The 27,437-nt window shown below is 35.8% G+C and overlaps 1 protein-coding gene across 2 annotated transcripts in view; it reads left to right on the top strand.

Annotated features, from left to right (window-relative positions):
* The window catches only part of STXBP3 (syntaxin binding protein 3), a 40,398-nt gene extending 18,306 nt beyond the window's left edge, over positions 1-22,092 (top strand). For both annotated transcript variants that reach the window (XM_054564958.1, XM_054564959.1), the window contains exons 8-19: positions 222-312; positions 2,842-2,966; positions 5,975-6,070; positions 6,208-6,265; positions 12,402-12,467; positions 14,239-14,319; positions 15,208-15,346; positions 15,625-15,731; positions 16,243-16,335; positions 18,000-18,085; positions 19,768-19,916; positions 20,769-22,092. In XM_054564958.1, coding sequence (XP_054420933.1) covers positions 222-312; positions 2,842-2,966; positions 5,975-6,070; positions 6,208-6,265; positions 12,402-12,467; positions 14,239-14,319; positions 15,208-15,346; positions 15,625-15,731; positions 16,243-16,335; positions 18,000-18,085; positions 19,768-19,916; positions 20,769-20,863 — 1,186 coding nt within the window. In that variant the 3' untranslated portion in view covers positions 20,864-22,092. The remainder of the gene's footprint in view (positions 1-221; positions 313-2,841; positions 2,967-5,974; positions 6,071-6,207; positions 6,266-12,401; positions 12,468-14,238; positions 14,320-15,207; positions 15,347-15,624; positions 15,732-16,242; positions 16,336-17,999; positions 18,086-19,767; positions 19,917-20,768) is intronic.
* Positions 22,093-27,437: the final 5,345 nt, after the last annotated feature.

The raw sequence follows: 27,437 nt of genomic DNA, 5'->3' as shown, positions 1-27,437 counted from the left end.
TATAATATTTTCTTCATATTAAAAAAAAATCTAAAGCACATAACAATAAGGCTTACATTTATAAAATCGAGACAAATTGTGTATTTGTTATTATCTAAACTTTTCCATTTTGTAAATGCTTTTAAATTAATAATTTGCATAGTTTTAGAATTCAACTTTATAATATTGTAAAGTGTGTCTTGAAAGAAAGATAATTGTTTGAATATTTTTTTCATTTCTAGTAAACCTCTAGACAATGCCAATAAGCTTGCCCAGCTTGTTGAAAAAAAACTTGAAAACTACTACAAGACTGATGAAAAGAGCCTAATAAAGGTAATGTGTAAAAGGCAAGTAGTTATCTTGCCTAAAATCTGACTTTTTTTTTAATAAACCAAGGACTGTTATTTATTTTTTGGTAATAATTAACATAGATCCCCAAGATTGATTTGTGAGTCAATATAGAAAGTAGTGGAAACCTTAATAGACAGTATGGTTTAATGGGGAAGATCTGGGTTCTGCAGGTACTGTATCCAAACCCTGTCCTGCTGTTAAGTTCACAGAGATGTAAATTTGGGCAAATTAGGTAACTTCTCTATGCCTAAGTTTTCATATCTATAAAATGAGGATAATGAGAGATTACCTATTTTATAGAGTAGTAAGAGGACTAAATGAGTTAATATTTGTAAAGTTCTTAGAATAATGCTTGCTACTGAGTAAACATTTAATAACTATAGTTCACTTGTGTCATTACTACCTCTGTGACCTTGGACAAAGTGTTAACTCTGTGTTGTATTTTCATCTGTGAAATGGATGATACAGCATACCTTGCTTAGTTGGTATGAAGATTAGGTGAGTTAGCATGTGTTTGGCATATACAGTAGTTTAATAAATGGCAGCTGGTACTCTCTTATGAAGATAGTATGAAGTAGTCAAAGACTAAGGGCACAACGCAGGGAACACCAGCATTTAGGCCTGGGTTGGAAAGTGGAGAGCCTGACAGAGGCGGTGCCAGAGGGCTGGCAACACATTATAGCAGCCAAGGAATGAAAGGAAGAAACTAGATCGTTTAGAAGAGAAGATGGACAAGGAGACCACCAATTACAATGCTGTGTAATAAATGGAATGAGAGAAGAATACATAGAATGTAATGGGAACATAGAATGGGCCTTACTCTATTCTAACTGGGGTCTGGGGAGGCATCCTGGAGGAAGAGGCCCTTGAGCTTGACGAATGAGTATAACATGATAGAAGAGGGATTTTACTACTTGGATAACAGGAGATTTTGGGCAGAGGCATAGATAAAAAGGCAAAAGTCTCAATCTAACGCTTTGGCTAGAATGGAGGGCATAAGCTTAGATGTGTTAGTTTAGGCTGGTTTCTGCTTTGGAGGCCTCAGGAAAGCTGCTGCTGTTTGCACTTATGAAGACAGTGGCCCAGCACACAGAGCATAGGAAGAGGTCAGTGAATGTTTATTGAGTGAGGGAAGAGATGCACAATCAGTATGTAGTAAACATCCTTCAATTCTTCGTGATCTCATGAAAAAAGGCAAAATCAACAAAAATAAATAAGTAAAACTTATCCTTTCCATTCTTTCTGCCTGGAAAATTACATTTTTTCAAATGATTGGTACCTTTTTTCCCCTCATGCATGCACCTGTTAAAGTGTCACGTTCACTAGCAGAGCTTTCCTGACTCAGGTCAAGTGGTGCTTCCTCTCACCTCCTGTCATAGCCCCAAGCCCTGACTTAGCAGTTCTTTCTCCTTTTCATATTTCTGAAGGCTGATAACTTACATGTATGGAGGGTTTACAAGTGCCAGGCTGTGCTAAGTGTTTGATGGTGTTATTACATTTAATCTTTGCAGTCATCTTACAAGCAGAGGCTCTTGTTATATTTTGTTTTACAAATGAGAATACTGTTTCACAAATGAGAATTAACAAATTGAGCAATTTACCCAAAGCCATACTGCAAGAAAGTGGTCAAGGCTGGACTTAATCCCGGATGTCTCTGACTCCCAGAGGCCATGCTCTTAACCATATTTAAGTGAGTGGATGGTTAATTAAACATTTTTAGAAGATCTGTCCTATGTAGTTTATCTCTGCTGTATGTAAATAAATAGGAAATGTTTGTCTAATGAGTTGTAGGTACCTCTTACTGCTTTGAATAATAATCTAAAGAATTTATTACTTTTTCAAATGAAGTATGAAAGATATTAATGTTAACAATTATTTTTCCCAGCACTATTATTCACTATTTAATGATTAGTGCCATTTGTGAATTAATGAAAATAAGGTTTTCATTAAGATTTATATTCCTAGCAGGCATCAGTGTTCTGTTTTTAAATAGCGTGATGGTTAAGAGCACAGGCTGAGGAGTGAATCTGACCAGGGTTTGCATCTTCATTCTGCCACTTACTAGCTGTGTGATTTGGGCAAGTTGCTGTTAAACCTTAATGCCCTCCTTGTCAAGTGGAGGTAAGAATACCTGTCTCATGGGGTTGCCATAAGAATTTACTAATACGTATATTTCTTACTTAGCAATGTGTAGCACAAATAGCTCAAGTAAGAGCTACTTTTTATAATTTATATCAGTTTTAGTGTTTATGGGGCTGAATCCTAAGAATAGATTTAATGCAAGCCAAATGTTACTTTTTTAAAAGGAATTTTCACAGTATTATTGAGCATATCCTCAATCTAATTGTGAAAACTTTGGTTTTCTTCCCTCATTGTGCCACTCAGCTTTTTCTATTTTAATATAATGTGACAGAACTTAGGAAAAGTCTACTTTTGTTTTCTAAGATAATAAAAATGTGTTCACACAAACAAATAGAAGTTTCTTAAGGTAATTTTATCTTGTTATTCCAGGGTAAAACTCATTCCCAGCTCATAATAATTGATCGTGGCTTCGATCCTGTGTCCACTGTCCTACATGAACTGACCTTTCAGGCAATGGCATATGACCTACTGCCAATCGAGAATGATACATACAAGCAAGTATAACTCGAAGGGCATATAAAGGGCATGTACAAACAGGATAAGATAAGAGCAATTCATGATTCTTGCAGGCGCTGGAAATCTAAAGCCTCCATAACCTTTTTTATTCAGAGGCTTTATCCTTCTTTTTCTCCTATAATCATAATCTTATTAAAAATAGCTTCATCTTATAAGTTAATGGGTAATTTGACTGCTTTGAAGGTTTTTTGGTGTACTTGGCTTCCTTAACTATGTCTATAACAAAGCTATGTGTTAGCAGATAGAATTTGGACTTCTAAATGTTAAGGGTAAAATCTGGGCCTACTACTATATTTATTGAAGTGGAAACCATATTCAAACTGGTTAGGCTGTAACTATTCTGAATCACACACCCAAAAGTATCTATATGTAGGTCTTGTCAATATAATATATTTTAAAAGATTAGAAGATTAAATAGGTTGGCTATTGAGATAGGCACAGTTTTACCAGTTGGGTACCTATTATTTACTTAACTGTGATATAATAAGTATATTTACTTTAAAAGTAATGTCAAATAGAAAGCTAAATGAAAGAGCATTTTTATCAAGGAACTATTTTACTGTATCTGTGTATAATTTATGAGTATGTATGTGTGTATGTATGTGCATATATACATATTACATGTTACTTGTTATAATCCCTAAATCCAAATTGGTATTTTACAGCTAAGATTTACTGCTTGAGCTTAGTAGAAAAAAGTGAAAATTAGTTTTCTGAAATTTTACATTGAATTTAGTAATTTTAATAGATTAAAAAGATCCAAACACTTGTGATAATTATAATACTTAATATTTTTATTTAAAGCAAATATTCTTTAACTAACTTTGTATTTCCTCATGTTTTCATTTGCCTGGCTTCTGAGTTTTTCTCTGTGTTGTTTGTATTAATATTAGATGACATAGAGACATCAACATAGCTATTTTTCTAGTATAAAAGTAGCTTCAAGCAGTTTATTCAGAATTTTCAAAAGGGATTATTATTACCTCTCTATACTTTAGGTCTCTAGACTTGCATTGCTCAAGAAATTTATAAAAGAATTAAACTGATGGATACTAAAGGGTTTGGTTTCAGCATATATACATAAATTTCAGACATTTCTAACCTAGTATATAAAATATTTATCATCTTAGGTTTTCTAGCAAGCAAAACCATGTTTAATTTTTTAAGAGTAAGTTTTTTTGTTTTTTTTTAAGCCATCAATACTTCCTTTTGTATGAATCAGAGAAGTCCAGGAATAAGACTAGATGGAAGCACTGAACTCCCTGTGGTTTGTGCTCTGTCAGAATTTTAATGGAAATAGAATACAAAGCAGGAAATGCTAACTACCTAGAATTTGTTTTTCATCTTGGTGACCTCTTTGCATGTCCTCGTAAAATGGATTTGTCATCTTTAGTACTGTCAGGCTTATGACCTTAACTTTTGTTTGTAAATCAAAGGTGAAAGATATTCTGTAAGTACAAGGCAGCATTTTAAATGACAAAAGGGCTTTTATCCTTAGGTGTAGCCTTGATTATAATTAAGCACACTCATTCTGCTTTTGGGCATCTGTAATTAAGACTACGTAGCTATCCCTGACTTATGTGGCTCAGTTGCTTGGGTATCTCCCCACAAAAGTGACCACTGGTTCAATTCCCAGTCAAGGCACATGCCTGGGTTGCAGGTTTGGTCCCCAATCAGGGCACATATGAGAGGCAACCAGTGTTTCTCACATAGATGTTTGTCACCCTCACTTTCTCCCACCCTCCCCCTCTCTCTAAAAACAAATAAAATCTTTAGGGGGGAAAAAAGACCACGTTGGTAGATGATTTTATATGAGGCACTGGTTATTTTTTGGGCTATGGAAATGATCGTATTCATATAGCAGAAATTCACATTTATGCTCTACAGGCCAGAGCTGGGAAAACTCAGCGCTGTTCTTCCTTATTGTGGCTCAGAAAATTGACAGTCCACTGCTCCCCAAATGGAAGGAGGCTACGTGCATAAGAGGAAAAGGGAGAATCTGGGGAAGCGGTCAGGAAGCCCATTTTAAGTAATTTCAGGAACCCCTTGAATTGCTGCTCACTTTAGTAGAACTCGTGAAAGCGATCACAGTTTTTTATGACTACATTAGTTTTTCTGTCCTTTCCTTTCCCATTATTTTTTAAAATTGAGTTTATTTTAAAAAATGGAGTGACATTGATTAATAAAATTATATAGGTTTCAGGTCCTTCCTCACTCTTAAAAGGATATATTGTTATAGGGATATTACAAGCAAATGATACATGTTTGTGGATTTTGTACCAACTGAAATATCTTCAGTCTTTAATAGGCTAGGGGGCGGGGGCGGGGGGGGGTGACATTTCTGTTCTTCACTTAATGGATGTTTGATAGTCGTTAGTACATCAACATCATGTTTAAGCAATCACAACACAAATTGTTAGTTAGTATACTCTGTTCTTAAAGTTGATTGTAGAATGTTGAGTTTTTGTTTTATAAATACCATTTTGCTAACCTAAAGCTCTATAATAATAGCAGCTAAATATATATGTTACAGTGTAAATATATACTAATAACATTTGAAAGTCAACATGCCTTGGTAGGCATAGCAGTTTGATTTTTCTTTAAAGATTCTATTTATTTTTAGAGAGAGGGAGAAAAACATCAATCCGTTGGCCTCTTGCATGTCCCCAAATGGGGATCTGGCCTGCAACCTAGGCATGTGCCCTGACCTGGAATTGAATCGGTGACCCCTTGGTTTGTGGGACAACACTGAACCCACTGAGCCACACCCGTTGGGGAAGCACTTCGATTGTCAATGTAAGGATTGCAATATGCCTTAGTTTTGAGTGGTATTTATTCATTACCCCCTAAAATAGTGAATGTGTACTCTTTCAAGAACCATTGTTCTTGCGTTTTATCTTAAAATTATTGTTTGTGAAAATGTTTGTTCCACTTTAGTGGGGGGGTAAAAATAATCTAAAAGTTATATACTTCTGTCTATCTGTAGATACAAGACAGATGGGAAAGAAAAGGAGGCAGTCCTTGAAGAAGATGATGACCTCTGGGTCCGAATTCGACATCGGCACATTGCGGTTGTATTAGAGTATGTGAACGAACGGATTTTAATTTTTATTCCATATTTTTTGAACACTAAATATATGAAAGTACATTTTGCAGTTTTAAAGTGTGTCTGTAAAGCATTATACCTTTGAAATTTAAAGAATTCTCTCAATTCAACAGGGAAATTCCCAAGCTTATGAAGGAAATTTCGTCAACAAAGAAAGCAACAGAAGGAAAAGTAAGTCTCTCTTATTTAACTTTCAAAAAAAATAATGATGAAGGTGAATTTTAAAGTTTGTTTAAAATTATTTATCTAGTGAACGTTGTTTTTTTGGTGGGGGGGCGATTTCTAACATACACAATAGTAGAGAAAATGAACTCTTATGTACCTGTTACCTAGCCTCAACATTTTGCCTGTCTTGCTTCATTAAATTTTATTTTTAAAAGGCCATTTAGCTACTTTTGTCATTGCATTATTGCTAGGTTTTTTATATTCAGGTATAATTTACCTAAGTAAAGTGCATAGATCTTAAGTATATACTGAATAACTTTGGAGTCACAAACTAAATCAGGGTATCGAACATTTCCATCGTTCCAAAAGGTTCACAATGACACAGTCTATAGATAAAGAAAATTTAGCCCTATCCTTTTCAATCTTTATTTTAAACTATCTTTGTTAGTAGTTAATATCTCCTGTCTCTGTAAAGTAGAATAGAGCTGATGATAGAAGATAATATTGTTTCATTCCTAACCTGAGGGAAAACATGCTTGATATTTTATCATTGAGTATTATGCTAGTTCTGGGTTCTATAGATACATCCTTTTTCAGATTAAAGAAGTTCCCTTCTGTTCTTAATTGGCCAACAGATTTTTAAAATCAGGAATGAGTATTGATTTAATCAAATGCTTTCTCGGCATCTATTGAAATTGGATTTTTTTCCTCCTTTATTCTGTTAATGTGACAAGTTACACTTATTGATTCTCTAATATTAAACCAACCATCATTCCTGGAATAAGCTCCACTTAATCAGAAAACATTATTCTTTTCCTATATTACTAGATTCTATTTGCTAATATTTTGCTTAGGATGTTTGCCTCCAGGTTTATGAGAAATATTTCCCTGTGATTTTTTTTTTTTTTTTTTTTTTTTTTTTTGGTGATGTTCTGGTTAGGTTTTGTAGCAAGATTATATTAGACTTTAAGTGAGTTGTGATGCTTCCCTTCTCATTTTATTCTCTGAAGGTATTTGTATACGATTGTTATTATTTGTCCCATCATTACTTGAAAGAATTCACCATTGAAACAGTCTTGGCATCGAGTTTTCTCTATGGCAAAATCTTTAGTTACAAATTCTTTACCAGTACAGAGCTATTCAGATTTTTAATTTTTCTTGTATCAGTTTTGGGATAGTATATTTTTCAAGGGATTTTTCTTACATGTACATTTTCAAATATCCTATTATCCTTTCATGTCTGTAGAATAAGTAGTTATGTATTTAATGCTAATATTGTTCATTTATTTTATCCCCTGTATATGTTATTAATATTTCTAAGAACCAAATATGGTTTTGTTGATTTCTTTCTTGTATGTTAGTTTTATATTCAGTTGATTTCTACTCATTTTTATTTCCTTTCCTTAACTTTCTTTGGCTTAATTTGTTTTTCCAGCTTCTTGAGTTGGATATTTAGAGCATTGATTTTCAGCCTTTTTTATCTCCTTCTCAACATTGCTATAGCTATATCCCATGAGTTTTGGAATAACTTATTTTTATTTCAATTCAGCTCAAATATTATCTAACTTTCATTGTAGTTTCTCTGATTCACATGTTACATAAGAATATGTTTTATGATATATTTATTGATTTTAGAGAGAGAGGATGGAGAGGGGAGAGAGAAACATTGACATGAAAGAAACATCGATAGGTTGCCCCCACATAAAACCCAACTGGGCTTGATCCCACAGCCCAAGTATATGCCCCTACCAGGAATCAAATCCCCACACTTGTGTATGGGACGATGCTCCAGTCAACTGAGCCACACTGGAAAAGGCTGTAGGAATATGTCTTTGAATTTCAAAGAGTTTAGTAATTTTCTGTACTGATTTATAATTTAATTATACAGTAGTCAGAGAATGTGCACTGTGTGATTTTATGCCTTGGCAGCGTGTTCAGATTTGATTTGTGACCCAGCATATGATCTATTGTGGACTTGAAAAGAATACGCACTCGGTGTGTCAGTTAAATCAAGTTGGTTAATTATGGTATTCAAATTTTCTATTTCTTTACTGATTTTTTTTTTTTGTCTGCTCCTGTCGATTACTGAGAGTGGCATATTAAAATCTCTGATTATGCCCTGGCCAGATGACTCAGTTGGTTGGAACATCATCCTGTGCATCAAAAAGATTTGAGGGTTCTAGTCCCAGTCAAGGCACATACTTAGGTTGTGAGTTTGATCCCCAATCAGGGTGTGTACAGAAGGCAATGAACTGATGTTTCTCTCACACTGATACTCCTTTTGCTCTCTCTCTCAAAAAAATCAGTAAGCATATCCTCACGTGAGAATTAAAAATAATAATTTTAAAATAAATAAAATCTCTGATTATGATGTGAATTAGTCTGATTTTCTTTATAATCCTGTCAACTTTTGAAGGTATATGAGGTCTATCCACAAAAGTATCCAGCCATGTACTATGAAAAATAGAGACATTTATTGAAGACAATATGGTAAGAAACATTGTACATAGGACAATGACACCTCAGTCTCCTTCAAAGTAGGCACTTTGGGACCTGACACAGTTCTCCCAATTGCCATCAGCTGCCCTGTTGTATTTTCCTGAATCTCATTGATGGTCTGAAATCTCTGCCCTTTCAAAGATGATTTTACTTTTGGGAAAAGCCAGAAGTCGGAGGGCACCAAAATTGGGCTGTAGAGGGGCTGAGTCACCTGGGTGATTCAGTGTTTCACAAAAAAAAAAACCTGCACAAGACATGATGCATGAGCGGGCACGTTGTCATGATGAAGCTGCCAATCACCAGTTGCCTGTCGCTGCAGCCTTCTGAATCATCCAAATAGTTTCCACAGAGGAATGTTCAGGCTTAATGCAAAATTGGATGCAGATTCATTGCTCTACTTGCTCAGTCATTTTGAATGCAATGGCCACACAGTGCACATGGTCACTCAACAGCGTATACCACCCCCTCACTTGTACAGTGAAGTCATTGTTCATTCCAGTCCACTGTCCTTGGCTGCCAGGTTACATTGATGTCACGCAAACCATTCTCATTATATTAACAATGGTTGGACTTTTTCTGGACAGACCTTATATCAACTGATGAGGCAGGTTAATTAGAGTCCTAAGTTTAAGATTGCTGTCTTTCTGTTGAATCTATTCTTTTATCATCATAAAATGTCGTTCTTAAAATCACCTGCAATTATGTCTTGCCTTAAAGTCCACTTTATCTGTTTTCGGTATCGCCATACCTGCTTTATTTTGGTCAATGTTTACGTAGTATCTTTTCCCATCCTTTACTTTCAACTCTGTATTTTTTAAGTGTGCTTATTAAAAAGAGCTTGTAGTTCATTTTTGTTTATTTAATATGGCAATCTTTGTTTTTTAGAATGTTTAGTCCATATATATTTTATATAATTATTAACATAGTTTTTATGTGTGCCCTCTTATTTGTTTTATCTGTTTTTCTTTTCATTTTACCAAGTCTTATTTTTAGTTGTTTATTTTGTTTTATCACTAAGCTTCTTGTTTTAGCTTTTAGTATCTTTCTTATAATCATATGCTCGGTATTACAAAATGTATTCTTATATCCTTATATTATCCAGTCTAAAAGTGTACTTTTGCAATGTCCTAAATAATTCAAGAACCTTATGATAGTATTACTCCATTAACTCCTTCCTCTTGCGGTATTGTTTTTATATATTTTCCTTAAACATGTGTTATACATTCAAGGTGTTATTCTTTTTTTAAATTCTCATTAAACTTTTATATTATCCACATATTTATGACATCTGTTATTTATTCAGCTCTTTAGTTTTTCCATCTGGGCTGGATGAATTCTCTCAACTTTTGTTTTTATCTGAGGATATCTTTATTTTGCAAGTTTTTCAGAGATACTTTTCCTGGATTTATAATTCAAGGTTGGCAGAGTTTCTTTTTTTCCTTCAGCAAGGTAAAGATTTGAGTATATCACCTTCTAGCTATAATTTCTGTTAAAGAAGTCAGCTGTCATGTTATTGTTGTTCTCCTGAAGATAAAGTGTTCTTTTAAAAAAGTTTTCCTTTGTCTTTGATTTTTTTTTAGCAATTTCGCCATAATGTGTGCCTTACTGTAATCTGGGTTTTTTGGGTTTGTTTTTTTGTTTTTGTTTTTTGGTATTTATCCTCCTTGGGTTTTTTGAGCATTTTGAATCACAAAATTCTTATCCATTATTTCTTAACAGCTTGATTTTGTCATTTTCTTTCTCTTTCCTGTGTTTTAGATTATTTAACTATATTCTGTATCCCTTGCATTCTTCTGTTCCTTTTTTCCTCTCATTTTTTCCTCTCTACTTTAGTTGAATTTTTTATTAACCTGCTTTTGAGTCTCCTGTCTCTCTCTGTTGTGCCCAGTCTGCTGTTAAATCCATTCAATGTATTCTTTTTAAAATTGAATTATAAAGTTCTCTCTTTATAGTAGACAATTCTCTTGAGTTTTGACAAATAATGCTGTCGTATAATCACAGTCAAGATACACAACAGTCCCATCCCACCCTGTCTCCGTTCCCTTGCGTCCCTGTGTGGACACCCTCCCTCCCTTACTCGGATCCCTTGGCCACCACTGATGTATTTTTTGTCCCCATAGTTTTGCCTTTTAAAGAATGTCATCTAAATGAAATAAGACAGTATGGCTTTTTTCATTTAGCATAGTGCACTTGATATTCACCCATGTTGCATGTAACAATAGTTTCATCACTTTTTATTGCCAAGTAGTGTTCTACTGTGTGGATGTACCATAGTTTGTTTACTCACAAGTTGCAGAACACTTAGTTTTGTTTTTTCAGTTTGTTTGCAATTATGAATAAAGCCACTATGAACATTCAAGTTTTGTATGAACAGATGCTTCCATTCACTGGGATAAATAATTGAGTGAGATTTCTGAGTCATCTGGTAAATATATGTCTAACTTTCTATAAGAAAGTTTCAAACTGTCTTCCAAAATGGCTCTACCATTTATAGTCCCACTATCAATGTATGACAGCCATTCACTATGTTTCTAATTTCAAATATTGCATTTAGTTTTAGGACAGTCATTGAATTTTTAAAAATAAGTTCTATCTTTTCATCCATTTATTTGTTTTCCTCTTTTTTTTTTAAGCATAAATATGTTATTTTGAAGTCCTTCCCTCCTAACTCCAACATTGGGATCATCTTGGATCTACTTTTGTTGACTATTTTACCACTTGAGTATTGATCCCTTTTTCCAGTGTTACATGTATAGTAATATTTTATTGTAAGTTAGACATTATGGATGATACATTGTAGAGACTCAAGATGGTATTCTTTCTACAGAGTGTTGGGTTCTGTTCTGGCAGGCAGTTAATTTGCTGATAATTAACCTTGATTCTGTTGAGACTTCATGTTGGCTTTCTTATGGTGAGTGAATTTCAGCCTCACATGCAGTCTGAAGACAGTTCTATGACTGAATGTCTGGAATGTTTACTTGGGACTCTACTTTGTGTGGCATCAGAGAATGCCAGTATTCTCTTAGCACTAAGATCCCCCTGAAAACTCTGTCCGGCATTTAGCCACCCAGCCATTATTCTCTGCTGGGCCTTTAAGGGTTATGCTCTGGACATGAGCAGTTTAGTATTTGTTTGACCAGGGATCCAAAGGTAATCCCTCTGTGCATCTTTGAGTTATGTTGTGACTGGCCCTTTTCTCTCTAACATCCTTTCCCCCAAATTCTACCTTACCAGCTCCAAACTCAGATCTTTTTTCATCTGTCCGCAGAGACTTGCTACTTGAACTCCACTTCCTTTCATTTTGTTCTGGAAATGTCCCAGGGAAAAACCAAGTTTAGTGTAGAATCACCTTCTGTGCTTCCCTTTGCTGTTATCTTAGCTGTGAGCTGTTTTTTAATTTATTACTTGAAAAATGTTTTCTTACTTATTCTGTCCAGTTTATTTTTGTTTATGGAGGGAGAGTAATTTTGATATCAGTACTTTATTGTGATTGAAACTGGAAATTTCTTAAATTTGTTTTCTTAAAAAATTTGTCAGATATTTAGTAAATTAACAATTATTTTAAACTATAGGACTTTAAAGTTGTTATATAGAATAACTAAATTATAAGTTTGCTTTTAAAGTGTTTGATTTTTTTCCCTAGACATCACTTAGCGCTCTTGCCCAACTGATGAAAAAGATGCCTCATTTCCGTAAACAGATCACTAAGGTAAGCAGTATTGTATGTGAGGTACCTTATTAGTCCACCTGGCTCCGTAGTCAGGATTAGCAGTGCATGTCATGGCATACTTGGTGTTAGCTGTCCTGTAAAACCTTACTCTAGTTCTGAGAAATATCCCAAATAACTAAGCTTTCCAGTAGTATTCTCTCTCTATATAATCTAGATCTAGCCATATCCAGCTTAAACATTTTTATATCTTTGTCTTGAACATCCATACAGAGAATGTTGAGCATTTATCAACGTAATTAGAAAAATCAGGCTGTGGCCGGGTAGCTCAGTTGGTTCGAGTGTTGTTCATATGCCAAGATTGCGGGTTCAATTCTCAGTCAGGGCATGTGCAAGCAACAACGAATGAGCGCATAAATACGCGGGACAGCAAGCTGGTGTTTCTTTCTTTCCCTGCTCCTTTCCTCTCTCCCTTCCTTTATGTTTAGATTTCTCTAAAATCAATAAACATAAAAAAAGAAAAGAAAAAGAAAATTCTACATTAGATCAACTGGTGATTTTTTCACTTGGTTCTTTAATAGTTATATATTAGTAGATTTAAGAGTAGTTGAATTGTGTGAGCAGATAAACTATTAATTTGCTGTTCTAATTATTCGTATGAGATACCAGAATAACCTTTACATATTTTTACCATCTTGCACCCTAATTAAGAACTAATAATATAAATGCAAACATTCTCTGCTGGACTTTAAGGACTTCACTATTTTTTTTTTTCCACCTTATGTTTCATTACCCGGAAACCCAACACACATTGAATCCTTTCATTTTATTTTCTGCTGTCTGTGGATTGTGCCTGTTGATCATGCTAATTCTCACTTTTTTTTTTTTTTCTGGGCTGTTTCCCTTGCTCTGCAAACCTCTTTTCTACCCAAGCCCATACTTTCCTTCAGGCCAGTCTCAAAAGTTTAATAGTATCAGTTGCATAAAAGAAATTAAAATGCTTTAAATCAGCAATTTTTAGCCTCTTTCACATGTAAGCTACTTACTAAAATTCTGCAGCACACCAAAAAATGTATTACATTATTTGCTGATTTGATAAAAAAAAATAGGTGTGATGTTGATTCATGCACAGTGGACGGATATTGTTGTGTTTGGCTGTTGTCATTTTTTTATTTGACAGTCTAAGGGAAGAGAGGTCAGTGCCCTTGACTAAATAGTCAGGTATTATATTTTTTCTTTTTATAATTACCATGACTTATTTATTGAGATCTTCTTAACATCAAAAGCTATGAAATCTATACAAAGTCTAGAAATCAGAAGCTATAAAAGATAAACATATTTGATTACATAAAAACTAAAAATTTTAAACGACCAAAATATAATGACTGCAGTAAATGAAAAAGTCAAATGATAAATGATAGGCTTGGATATACCATTAATACTGCTACTAGTCAAAACACTCTTACAGATTGATCAAAAAGTGTAAACAACACAATCAAAACACAATATCTAAAGGCATTTCACAGAAAAACAAATTGATATGGCTAGAAAACATGTGAGAATTTGCTAAAACACAGGAGTAGTCCAGGAAATGCAAATTAAAGAAATGCTATATCATTTTTTTAAGTTCTTTTTTAAAAAATTGAACTTATTGGGGTGACATTGGTTAGTAAAATTATATAGGTTCAGGTGTACAATTCTATAACAATCATCTGTGTATTATACTGTGTATCTGCCACCCCAGGTATTGCTTGTTTTAGAAATTCTGCAGCACACCAGCTGCTTTAAATGATTGATTTCTTTTGTTTTTCAGCAAGTTGTCCATCTTAACTTAGCAGAAGATTGTATGAAAAAATTCAGGCCTAATATAGAAAAGCTCTGCAAAACTGAACAGGTACGTACAGTCACAAATACCTATGTTCATAATAGATTTCCTAAGTGAACTTTCTAAAGTAAAACCTCACCCTGCTCTATACAGTGTGTCCTGAGTCACACAATCTCTCTTACAAGGGGAATCACCAAGGCCATATTTAATACATCATTCCCCACCAATATTAACAAGTAGCTGTACGGTATCATAATAAGCAAGTCCCTCCTAATCTGTGATTGTGCATTTTCGGTTGAATGGGATGATTTGAGTGTTGAGGGCATCATTTCAGTAGTATTGTCGGCAGGCCTTTCTCAGGGTGCAGCGTTGCCCGTAGCACCCTGCAGAGCACTGCCCAGGCACTTACAGCTTGTTTATTAGGCTCCGCTGTGATGTGAAACTTTCAGGTCAGCACTGTCTAATAGAGATAGAATGCAAGTCGTATGTAATTTTAAATATTGTAGCAGTCACATTAAGAAGGTAAAAAAGAAACAAGTGTAGTTAACTTTAATACCTTTGATTTAACCCAATCAGTATATCTAAAATATTATCATTTTAACATGTAATTAATATAAAAATTTATTAGTGAAATATTTTGTGTTGTGTTTCTCATACCAAGTCTTCAGAATCTGGCGCAGCATATCTCAGTTCAGACTAGCCATGCTTCAAGTGCTCGATAGTCACATGTGGCCATGACTACCTTGTTCACACAGATTTATAGTGATGGTTTTCTTTTTCTCTGAATTATTTTTTGACTTTTAACATTTTCTACAGTCAGTAGTTTAGAAGTGATGCCCACATGTTCCTGTGAAATGCCATCAATATTCCATTAAAATTTGGCAAGATTTTATAATGGGTATTTTAAGCTGACAATGAATTTGGGTTATAGACACTGACTGTGTCATTTTCAATAAGGACCTGGCACTTGGAACTGATGCAGAAGGACAGAAGGTGAAAGATTACATGCGAGTGCTTCTTCCAGTTCTACTCAGCAAAAACCACGATAATTATGATAAAATACGAGCAATCCTGCTCTATATCTTCAGTAATAATGGTAATGGAGACTTTGTTCATTTTCATGAATATATTAGAATACCCAGCTCAAAACTCACACTACAATAAGTGGTTTACTAAAGCTCATAAGAGAATCTTAGAAAATTCAAAGGTAGTAGCTGAAGTTGGTTAAATAAAAGGAAAAATGAAATTGGGAAAAGACTGAAGGGTAGATTAAGTGTTTACTTTTAATTTAAAAGGCATTATGAGTGGGTACTACCTAAAACCTAGAAATGATTGTGGTAACAACTATATGACTCATATTTGTACTCATCTCAGGAACTACAGAAGAAAATTTGGACAGGTTGATCCAGAATGTGAAGATAGAAAATGAGAGTGACATGATTCGTAACTGGAGTTACCTTGGTGTTCCCATTGTCCCCCAGGTAAGAAGTCTCATATTCCGCATGTACTTGTGTAGGTGGCTGTTTGCATTAAATGTTTTCTTATGTGGGAATCCATGGGGACCGTTGTCTTAATTCCACTTATAGACTTGGTAAGTGAAAAATTAAAATTTTGTTTTCCATGTAGGAGTAATTTGGACAAATTCATCTTTCTAGTGAATTTATATTTTATGGCTTCTGTTGTAATTTCCTATTGATGTTTTTCTCTTTATGATTCATTTATAGCAAATTTTCAAAGACTTCTATTTAGAATCTCTTTCCCATCGAGTTTTATAGCACTTTTGAGTAAACTATTACAAATTTTATCATTTAAGCAAAAATACGGTGGTTATATGTCCACACCTATTCAGATTATTTGAGTAGGCATTTCCAATCTTTGTTTTAAGTAAATACAGCATAGTATTTGCTGTAAATGAAATATATTTGTTAGAAAACTTAATAAAAATGTCAGTAAATAAATTACTGGTTTTTAAATTATTTTCCTCTATATTAGTCTTCACAAGGCAAACCATTACGAAAGGATCGGTCTGCAGAAGAAACTTTTCAGCTCTCTCGATGGACACCTTATATCAAAGATGTTTTGGAGGTAAAATTCATTAAATTTTACTTATACCCTGAGTGCCCACCTGTAGCGTCTTCTGAACTGTAAGTGTATTTGTCAGTCTGAGCGTTATCTGTAGATAGATCAGGAATCTTCTGCAGCCCTGGGAGGCTTCACAAAAGGAAGTTGTGTCTGGGGTCAAGGGAGGTCAGGAAACTCTTGAAGATTCTTTTCTTGAAGACAAACACCATTGACTGCCTCCAACTAAATAAATAAAAAGAAGCACACACAGTTTTACAGGGGGAAAACTGCTGTTGTTTTAAATAACTATATGTAGCAGAAATACAAATAATTTGTTTGAATGAAAGCTCAGAACAAAATAACATTTGTATATGACCACTATTAGAAAGTGTTAGACTCCAATATTTGTGATTAAAATGTAAATCAGTTGGTTGCCATTATATCCGACAGATGGTTTGTGCTTTTAGAATTGTTCACTTTTAGAAAATATTCAAATATAGGAAATTAGAAAACTAATAGAAATTGTATTATGAACTTGGTCAAATCATGACATTGATCCTTCAGTCATAATTAATATAGTTCCATTTATTTCAAATTTCCTTTGACTTAAACTGCAATTCCTACTTTCCTTTGGTATTTATTTGGATACAATTTATTACTATGATTTTTCTGTTTTGCTTGGCTAATTTTATATCACATAATTATAGATGAAAAGTTTGAAGAATTTAGACTTTATTTTTGGTAGTATAAGTTTTTTTCTCTCCTAACAAAGATCTAGGACTAACTAGTTTTGGGGGGTTTTTTTGTCTTCTGTTTTTTGCTTGTATTTTTAAAGGAAGAATTGACTTACTCAAAACTTTTAACAAAGATTTGCGTGTCAAACTCAAAAAATACACTTTTAGCTGTTGTAGTCTAAGACCTTCAGAATTTCTCCTGAAGCTTGGTTTCTTCATTTCCTGCAATCTTACTGAAATATTCTTAAGACAACTGAGTTTCTTGTGGCCATTCATTAATACCATGTGTGCAACCATACTGTAAAGGAGTGGTCCCCATCCTTTTTTGATCATGCACGTTTAGCTATAAAAAATATGAACATAAGCCTACAGCATGACTATTTATTTATAAAATATATATTACTGTACTAATAAAACATAACCTATGTATACAGTATATCCATACACATAAGTATATCATAAATGTAACCCTAAAGAAAATAAAAAGTTTTAAATGAAAACTTCCCTCATCCCTTGGGATTGTGTCTTGTGTACCCCTGGACCACTGTGCAGCTCCTGTTGCAGAGCCACTGCTGTGAAGGGCAAGGCCTGGGCTCCTCGGCAGCCTACGAGCTACGTTGGGACTAGGGTGGTAGTTAGAAATGCCTAGTGCTCAAGACACAATGGTCCCAATGAGATGTCTGGAACCTCACACTGATGTGGGGACCTTCCCAATGAAGAGATACGGGCGTGGCCTAAGTACTGGTTTAATAAGTGAGTGCGTGGCTGTGTTAATTTTTGAAGCAAGTAAGATTTGTGAGGTTCAAAGAAAGGGCCAACCTTATTTTATTAAATATTCATATATCCTTATGTTCCTTCATTGTAAATACAAATTCTGAGTTTTATGCAAAACAAGTAAATAAAAATATCTTGGAATTTACGTTTTCTTGATGGTATAACTCTTTTCTGCCCTAGGATGCCATCGATAATAGATTAGATTCAAGGGAATGGCCGTATTGTTCCCAGTGTCCAGCAGTGTGGAACGGCTCAGGGGCTGTAAGGTAAAGCCTGCAAATCAAAGTCAGTGAGTGACATTTTTGATATGATATTGCAGACTAATAATTGAAATGATACACAGGTATTCTTTATATTGGTGACTCTCCTTGAAGCATATCAAAAATTTAAAGAGGCACTTTCTTTTTTTAACTATAGCCTGTTTTAATTGAGTCCAGGTAAGCAATATGAAAATGTCCAGTGAGAAATCTCCAACACGAAACATCACAAACCACTTTTGTTCGATCAGTCACAGCCCCTTCTCCATACACTGCACAAATCTTCTTTTGCATTTCCCTTGTGTTTTTGCCTTTCTTGAAATCATACAGCTTAATATGCCAAAAATGTGTGTTTTCTTCCATCTTCAATATTAAAATGGCTACACAAAAATTTACCAATTTTGATTTTTTTTTTTTAAAGCATGCTGATACGACAGCCATCACAATACAATCTTAACAAAATTGTTTCTAATGAAATTAAAGACAACTGCCCTGGCTGGTGTGGCTCAGTGGATGGAGCGCTAGCCTGCCAATCAAAGGGTCACTGGTTCCACTCCCAGTCAGGGCACAGGCCTGGGTTGCGGGCCAGGTCCCCAGTAGGGGGTGCGTGAGAAGCAACCACACATTGATGTTTCTCGCCCTCCCTTTTTCCCTCCCTTCCCCTCTCTAAAATAAATGAATAAAATATTTTAAAAAAAGGGGGGTGTACTTAAAAAAAATTAAAGACAACTAAGTGCTACTAGAGCCATTGTATGGAAAAAAAACCAAACAAACTTTTTGACCAACTCAGTATTTTGTGTGTATATGCTGAGGAGACTTAATTTAAGGTCTGCCCTCTTAGTGAATTTCAAGTATACAGTACAATTTTGTTAACTTTAGTTACCATGCTGTACATTAGATCTCTAGAACATTCTTCTTGCATAACTGAAACTTTGTGCTTCTTGACCAGCATCACCTCACTTCCCCGTCTCCTCAGCTGCTGGAGAGGAGGAGAGGGACATCAATGTGGGAGAACAACATCAGTTGTTGCCTCTCGTACGCACCCTGACCAGAGACAGAACCTGCAGCCTTTCCGTTTATAGGGTGACGCTCCAACCAATTGAGCCACACTGGCCAGGGCAACACCCTGCTTTCTTTATCTGTGTGTCCGCCTGCGGACATTTAGGTTGTTTTTGTGTCTTGGCTTTTGCGAATAATGCTACAGTGAACATGGGAGTGCAGACGTATCTTCCGCCCTCGTTCTCTTCCGAGTTCCAGTAAGGGGCATCCCGGTACAGCATGCGCTCCAAAGGAGCGCCGGCAGTGTCTCCAACTGCTCCCCGCCCCGCCTGTATCTTTAAAAGCCTGTTTTTTCAGTGCTACTTCTTGCATTTCTTTAACTTCAAGAAGTCCTACATTTTTCAGGTATATTGTTTCTCCATATGCAGTAAATAAGAGATGGCGTTAGCTCTGTTTTATAGGTAAAGATGCTGAGCTAGATTATGAGTTATTTGTCCAAGCTATCAGATCAAAGTAAACATGAAGTGAGACTGTCCTGCCTAATTCTTGGTGCCCAGTCCTTTGATAATTATTTCCTTAAAATCAGTGTAACAGTGCCAATGTTGAATTTGCTTGCGTTACGCTATTTGAAAACTCTATAAACAGTAAGGCTTTGGAAGGTTTCGCAATATGTTTGTTTTTTATTTTTTTAGTGCTCGCCAGAAACCCAGAGCTAATTATTTAGAGGACCGAAAAAACGGGTCAAAGCTGATTGTTTTTGTTATTGGAGGAATTACGTACTCTGAAATGCGTTGTGCTTATGAAGTTTCTCAGGCACATAAATCCTGTGAAGTTATTATTGGTAAGACTCTTTTCTATTTCTTTAAGCAAACTCTCAATGAAAAAAAAAAAGTAAAACTTTATCTTGTATTTTACATTTAGAACTAAATTGTTGAAAGCAAAACAACTTGTTTTAATCATAGTGTTTTTTTCTGGTATACTAGAGTTTTTCCTGGTTGACCGTTTGATAATTTTTTAAAAAATACCCTGTGTTTGAGGGAATGACCTTCAAAATATTACATTCTTTAAATATTATTAAATATATCCTTTAAAGTGTTATGTTCCATATTTTTCTTTCTGTCATTATTAAATATTTTTTAGACATTTCTACAGAAATATTTTGAATTATTTTGTGGACCTGACATTGTCAAGGCCTATGTGTGAATTTAGTTTTAAGAATTTCAGTCAATGCCACCGATGCGTAAATTCCCCTGACCAAGCCTCAGCACTCAGCACTGTGTAATGGTTCTCTGTGATGGAACAGAACAGTACTGTCCTGTCAGGAGGGTGGAGGAGCCTTCAGTTCTGCTTTTCAGTTTATCAGTATGTAGTGCGATACAGACACAGCACCAGAAGGGGGCAGTGTTTCTGAAGATTTAGTGAGCATGCTCAATGAAGAGGAAGCTTGAAATACTGCAGTGTGGGAGGTGGGGTGTCTGGGGCAGGGGGAAGTGGTGGCGGAAAATGGAGACAAAGGTATTTGAACAATAAAAAAAAATACTGCAGTGTAAACAGATTTCAGTGTCTTGCAGGAATTTTGTTAAATTGCTCCAAGCTACAAAGCTTTGCATATTTGAAGGACAGGACAATACAGTTAGTGAAGGAAAAGTAATTTAACTGCTGGCATCTGAAAATTTATCTTTTTCCTTACCAGGGTCTACGCATATTTTAACACCCAAAAAGCTGCTGGATGACATAAAGATGCTGAATAAATCCAAGGATAAAGTCTCCATTATTAAGGATGAATAGTATTTGGAGGGTGGGGCAGTTCTTATCAATACTTTCATCTAAACTAGATCAAGATAGTGCTACTATTACCCAGTTTAAACAATGTAAATATTTTATAGAATAATGACTTTTCAAATATATTTCCTAAAGGACTGCTTATAATTACGTATAATTGGATTTGCCACTTCTAATAATTTAAGTATTGTTGATACTTTGTTGATGATGAGAATAACTATTAAAATGCTTTTAAAAAGAAATGTTTTCACCTTTGGAACAAAAAATAAGAGTTGTGGGTAATTGTTCACAGCCATTTGTGTACATACTAATTACTTATTAGATACCTGTTTTGTGCTGAAATACAGTTTTTGGGGAAAGAATGATTTTAAATGAAAAAGTTCCAAAATTAAAAACTGTAAGTGTGTATGTATGAGAGAATGGTTTTCTATAAGTGTACTTTTTTCACAACTGAACTTCATCATTTCTTTTATGCATAAAATAATTCAGTCAAAATTAGAATGATTTCACAGTATATACTGTATTGCTATACATTTCTAAAGAGCATAATTTTATATAACTTTAAATTCATATATGTTTAAATTAGAAAGCCAAAAATAACCATGAACATTCTAAGAGGAAATAAATATATAATTATAAGAATTATCTTTGGTTTTTGGGGGGTATGCATAGGAGAAGTTAGGAAGTTTAAAACTTTGAAGCTGGGGAGCTGGAAAGAAGAAAAAGAATGCACCATAATCTTCCCACCAAGATAACCCATTGACTTTAAAAAATAATAATGTAATATATGTGTAAGGTTGGGTAATGCCATCATACACCACTTAACAACAGGGATACACTGTGAGAAATGTGTCATCAGGAAAGCTTGTCCTTGTGTGGATGTCATCAAGCGCACTTACACCTAGATGGTACAGCCTACTGCACACCTGGGCTGTGTGGTAGAGCCTGCTGCTCGCAGGCTCAAGCCTGTCCAGCACGTTACTGTACAAAACAACACGAGACTCAGTCAAACACGAGAGAAAATGATGCAATCGAGAAACACAGTAAACACGAGATGTATGGGGCTGCTGCCGGCATAACACAACATACTGTGTTTTACAGGACACTTTTTTTATAAGCAGAAAGAGTACACTCTAAAATAACAGTAGCCCTGGCCAGGTAGCTCATTTGGTTAGAGCATCATCCCAATACGCCACGTTTGTGGGTTTGACTCCAGTCAGGGCACCTACAGAAAGCAACCAGGTGAATGCATAAATAAAGTAGAGCAACAAATTGATGTTGCTTGCTCTCTTTTAAAAAGTCAACCAAAAAATATTTAACAGTAAGAAATGTATAAATACATAAAACTACAACATAGTTTATTATCATCAAGTATTATATACTGTACAGTTTTATGTGCTGTACTTTTATACAAGTGGCAGTGCGGTAGGTTTACACCAGTGTCACTACAAACACATGAGTCATGTGCTGGGCCGTGACATGAGGGCCGTGATGTCGTAGGCGATGGTAGGTTATCAACTCCAGTATAATCTCATGGGAGCACTGTCATTTATGCAGCTTGTTGTAGGCAAAACATCATTATGCAACCCATGACTATAAGGATATGTCTGCACATGTTACACAAATGGAATATGCATTAACACATGTGAAGTGTGTGGTACACAAAGGGAACATCTTTATTTTAAATCTGCCCTTTTGTCTGGCCTCATAGTGTTCTACCATACGATGGGCCATAATTTTTTTTTTAATCCTTACCTGAGGACATTTTCCCATTGCTTTTAGAGAAAGAGAAACAGATGTAAGAGAGAAGTATCAATCAGTTGCTGTCTGGTACAAGCCCCACTGGGGATCGAACCTGCAACCTGGGTATGTGCCCTGAGCAGGAATCGAACTTGCAACCTTTTGGTCTATGGGACGATGCTCTAACAAACAGCCACACCAGCCAGGGCTGGAACATAATTTTATCTATCACTTGTCTTCAGAGTTTTACTAATAATGCTGCATTATTTGGGTACATACTTTTACAAACCTTCATGAATATATCTAGAATATAAATTTCTGGCAGTGACACAGCTGGCCATAGAATTTACAATACTGATAGATGCACCACTTTTAATTTTTATGTAGACAAATCCATTTTTCCTTTGTGGCTTCTGAATTTTATATTGTACATAGAAATACCTTTTGCACCCAAGGTTACCAAGTCACCCATTGTCTCTTCTAGAACATTTTGATACATTTATTTTATTTTTTGCAGGTAACTTACCCAGCTGGAATTGATTTTAGTGTGAGAATATATGCTAGATATTGTCTCTTAGCATGTGGCACTATGTCACATGCCTCTCCATCCCGTATGGATGGAGGGGATGAAAGGCTAACAATCAAGTTTTGCAGAGTTAAAGGTAAGCAGGGTTCTGAACAGATCCGATTCCGCCCATGATTTGCACTTGGTCAGGATCTGAGAGGTGAAGGCAGAGGCCATGCACCCTGGTTGTGCCAACGGACAGGACCTGTCTAGCAGCCACACTGCACGCTCTAGTGTCCATCACCTGCCGCATGGTTATGAGGCAGTGTTGGTGGTGGCAACAGCACTGGCTCCTGTTCCCTGGATCACAGATGATGAAATGACCTTGAGTAAAAGTGTGGTGGCCTCAGTTTCTGTCCCTATGATTTTTAAGGACCTAATTTTCTGTATGAAATCCCTTTCTGCTTCAAGTATCTGGAAAAATTTCTGTTCCCACAGTGGACCCTGACTGATAGAGTATAGAACAGGGACCAAACTTCCTTTTTTTCTGACCAGCCAGATGTTGTATAAATTTTATTGGGAAGAGGTTATACCCTCTTTCCCCAACTAATCTGAAATACTACCTTTATCGTAGACCAAATTTTTATTTGTATTTTGGTCTATTCCTGGATTCTGTTTTATTGATCGATAGTTTATATTTCTTTCCCTATTTTAATTCATCTTATGTTTTAATACATGACGGGTATAATCTCTACTCCAAATTACTGTTATTTTTCAGAAATTTTCTGTTACATTTTTCTGAATGAACGTTAGTGTCATTTTGTTAATGACAAAAGTTACCTTGGTATTTCATTAGATTTGCAGTAAATTTATAGGATAACTTAGGGAAAATATTGAAACTTGATATTCAGGAATATGGAATGTCTTTTCACTTACCTAAATCTTTATGACAGGATGATTTTCTTTCATATAGGTACTACATATTGCCATAATATTTGTGGTTCCCTGTGAATTGGATCTTCTATTATTCTTTTCAAACAAATGTTTTTATGTATAGAAAAGTTTCTGTTTTGATATATCAATTTCATAACTTGCTACTTAACTAAGTAATGGTAGTAAAATAATATGCAAATGTTTTCTTTGTGCTCTGTATGTGCTAGGCAGCATTTTTAAGTGCTTATATTATCTCATTTAATCTTTTCACTTAATTCTGTGGGGAAAGGTACTGTTATCATCTCTGCTTTAAAGCTGAGGAAACTAAGGCACAAAGAAGTTATGCGATATAACCTGGATTTGTATGTGGGGTGGAAGTCTAGCCATTAGTAAACAGCTCTCTCTGCATATCGAGCATGAGAACAGTAAGTACATTGCCAGTGCGAGAGGGTTTTATCTTATATCCCTTGGTAACTACGCATCCAGGGTTAGGATATATGTGGAACAGAGATTTAGACTAATCTAATGCCCTGTGACAAGTGGAACTACCTGTGTGACAACAGCAAAATCTGAGTCAGTCACTCGCCACCTTGGTGATCACTGCCTTTTGGCCCTGATGGGAGATCCTTTGAGGCCTATATCTATGTTGCACGTATAATTTAGGCTTAGAATTGGAGATCCTTTGTTTTCTAAATCTCTCTGAAGACATAAGAAATCATGTCGCAGAAATTCCATAGTATATGCTGATCTCTCAGCCCCAGAAGTAGCATTTACAGATTCTGATATCAAGACCCTGAAAAAACGTTTTTGTTGTTGCAGCTAACTGGAACCATGTACGCTCTATCTTTGAAGCACAGTTTTGCTTCCTGTTGGAGTGTGTCAGGCATAGTGAATTCACATTGCTCAGCCATATTCACAAAAGACAGAGAAGAAAAACAGCACAACACAAAAATGTCTGGATTTGAGCCGAGAGAGCCCAGATCTTGGCAGTTAGTGTTATACGACGTGAGGCCCGTGTAACTCAGCCGTACTGGCGGTGTCTGGTACTTTTGTGAATCCCATCAGGGTGCAAGCACATTTCTCTTTAAAATCCAAGGAGCAAGAAATGTCTTCCTCCACAATAAAATTTCTACCACCAAACATTTTGGGTATTAAATATAGGTAAATATATATATTCATGTTTAGTATGAATTAGGTCCCTTTTAAATAATTCATTCACAGTGAGATTAGAATGGAGATGAATGATAAAAGCATTTTCTTCTGTGTACTGACAGTTAACTGAAGTGGGTGCTGCTAGCACCTCTTCCTAAAGAGGTGAGAGCGTCCCACAGACGGCCCCCTCAGCCTGCTGTGCGCACAGCGGCCACTGCGCTGAGGGAGTAGCCAGGTGTCTTCACAACGACACTGTCCTCCACCTCCCTGGGCCCCGTGACTCAGCGCCGAGAGATACAATCGCTTTTCCTTAACATGCTTGTTTTTCTGGTTTATTACTGCAGCAGAATTAGAAGAGAGGTCTGTCAACATTGACACAAAGAAGTTGCACGAGAGAGGAGGAGACAGCCAAGGCTACCGAATCAGTAAATATAAAATTATCTTTGTAAATCAGAGCCTCAAGGATGTGGCCCTACGTGTTCCTTGGATTAGTCGTGTTGCAGTGATCTCTCACAGTGATCCTCAATCATCGAGGAAATGTAAAGTTACATTTAGGATGCAGTTCAGTAGCAGTGATGGGTTGTATTTTTAAATCAAAAATGATTACAGTAGTAAGTTTTTCTAATGGTTAATTTGAGGGATTGGGAGCATGAATTGATAGTCCTTTCTAACCTGGGTTCCATAGATTTGTTTCAAGTGTCTGTGAACTTCTGAAAATTGGGTGTGAAGTTGTGTGTGTTCATAAATCGTTTTTTAATGGGAGAGTGGAGCCTAAAGGAGGAAAACTCCACAGGTTTCACCAGATTCCCAAAGAGGAGTGAACCCCAAAAAGGTTAAGAACTAATGAATCATTTAAGAACACCTCCAGCCAGAGAATTGTGTGATTTTAAACCTGAAGACAAGATAGTGAAGCTTGGCACACGGAACAGGTCATCAGGTTGTGATTAAATTTAGGTATGTGATGAATCTAGAACCTCTTAGCACATACACAGTTTAAGCTCCTTTTTTCTCTTCAAATACCACTACTGGTCTTCACTGTCTTCCCAATAGTGCCACAACTTAAAGTGCGTTGAGCCACAAAGTTGGAGCCAAGTCTTCAGTCTGGCCTCTGTCTCATCTCTTCCAAGGCACCCGAAACCAATTTCCAAACCCCAAAGTTAAAAATAATCCATTCTCCAGCCAGCTAGACAAATAACAGCTGCCATGGTTGCCACAAAAATCCTCCAAGTGGGAAGGAGTCAACTCTTCCTCCCACTGAGCAAGGCTCCGGGGGGAAGCCATTTCTTGAATGTTTGGAGTGAATGAAGGCCTCAGGAAAGAGGGAGAGAACCAGTAACTTGCTGCGCTGTCATTACGGAGGTATAGATCAATCTTAACGACACAAATCCTCACCTTATTCTGACATTTTACATGAAATTTACAAAGTCACTGAATCCATGGGACACAGTTGTAATCAATTGTCTTCACTTTTGTCCTACATGTCATGAACTTAAAGCTAGGACTACCATTTTTGCATATTCCTGACTTCAAGAGATCTTTAATCAAATAAGTTATAAACATTTTGTAAGAATTTCATATAGTACAAAAAGTAAACGTAAAGATCCTCCACTTACCCACAAAACTCCCAGTTCTGTTTCCTAGGGTCCACTGCATATATTTGTGTATTTCCCAGAAAGTATATATGCCCTTTGAGAAGTGTACACAAAAGATCACAGGAAGGTATTAGGCTTCTTGCTTTTCACTGTCTTGCAGATTAATCCACCTCATTCTTTTTAGTGGCTGCACAGTATATTGATTGTGTAACTGTGTCTGTTCATGAAGGGTCGCAGAGGGTGTTTAGATTAGCTCCAGTTGGGACCGGCCCCTCGGGGCTGTGTGGCCATCCTCCCTCACATGCAGTGGCCTGCTGTGTGAGTCACCTGTGAAGTTCACTGCCGGGGTGGAATTGCTGCTTGGGGGGGGGAGTGCAGGTAGAACTTGCAGAATTTGACAGAATTTTGCCTTAACTTGCACTTCTGACTTCAGTGCATGAGAATCACCGTCTTCCCATCCTCACTGCCTCTGGGTGTTCCAGACTCATTTCTGCCATGCTAATAGGTGAAGTATATTTTATTGTTCTGATTTCTTTTATTATGAGTTAGAAATAACATTTATTTTAAAATAAATACTTGTTGATTTAAGAATCAGGTCCCTTTTTTCTCATTCAAGTACTTTGTGTCCCCCCATTTCTTAGTATTTTGTTGTTTTCTC

This window comes from Pteronotus mesoamericanus, unplaced genomic scaffold, assembly GCF_021234165.1.
Source record: "Pteronotus mesoamericanus isolate MK-2021 breed Mesoamerican mustached bat unplaced genomic scaffold, CSHL_Meso_final scaffold_99, whole genome shotgun sequence".
Taxonomy (NCBI): domain Eukaryota; kingdom Metazoa; phylum Chordata; class Mammalia; order Chiroptera; family Mormoopidae; genus Pteronotus; species Pteronotus mesoamericanus.
This window is presented reverse-complemented; position numbering and strand designations above follow the sequence as displayed.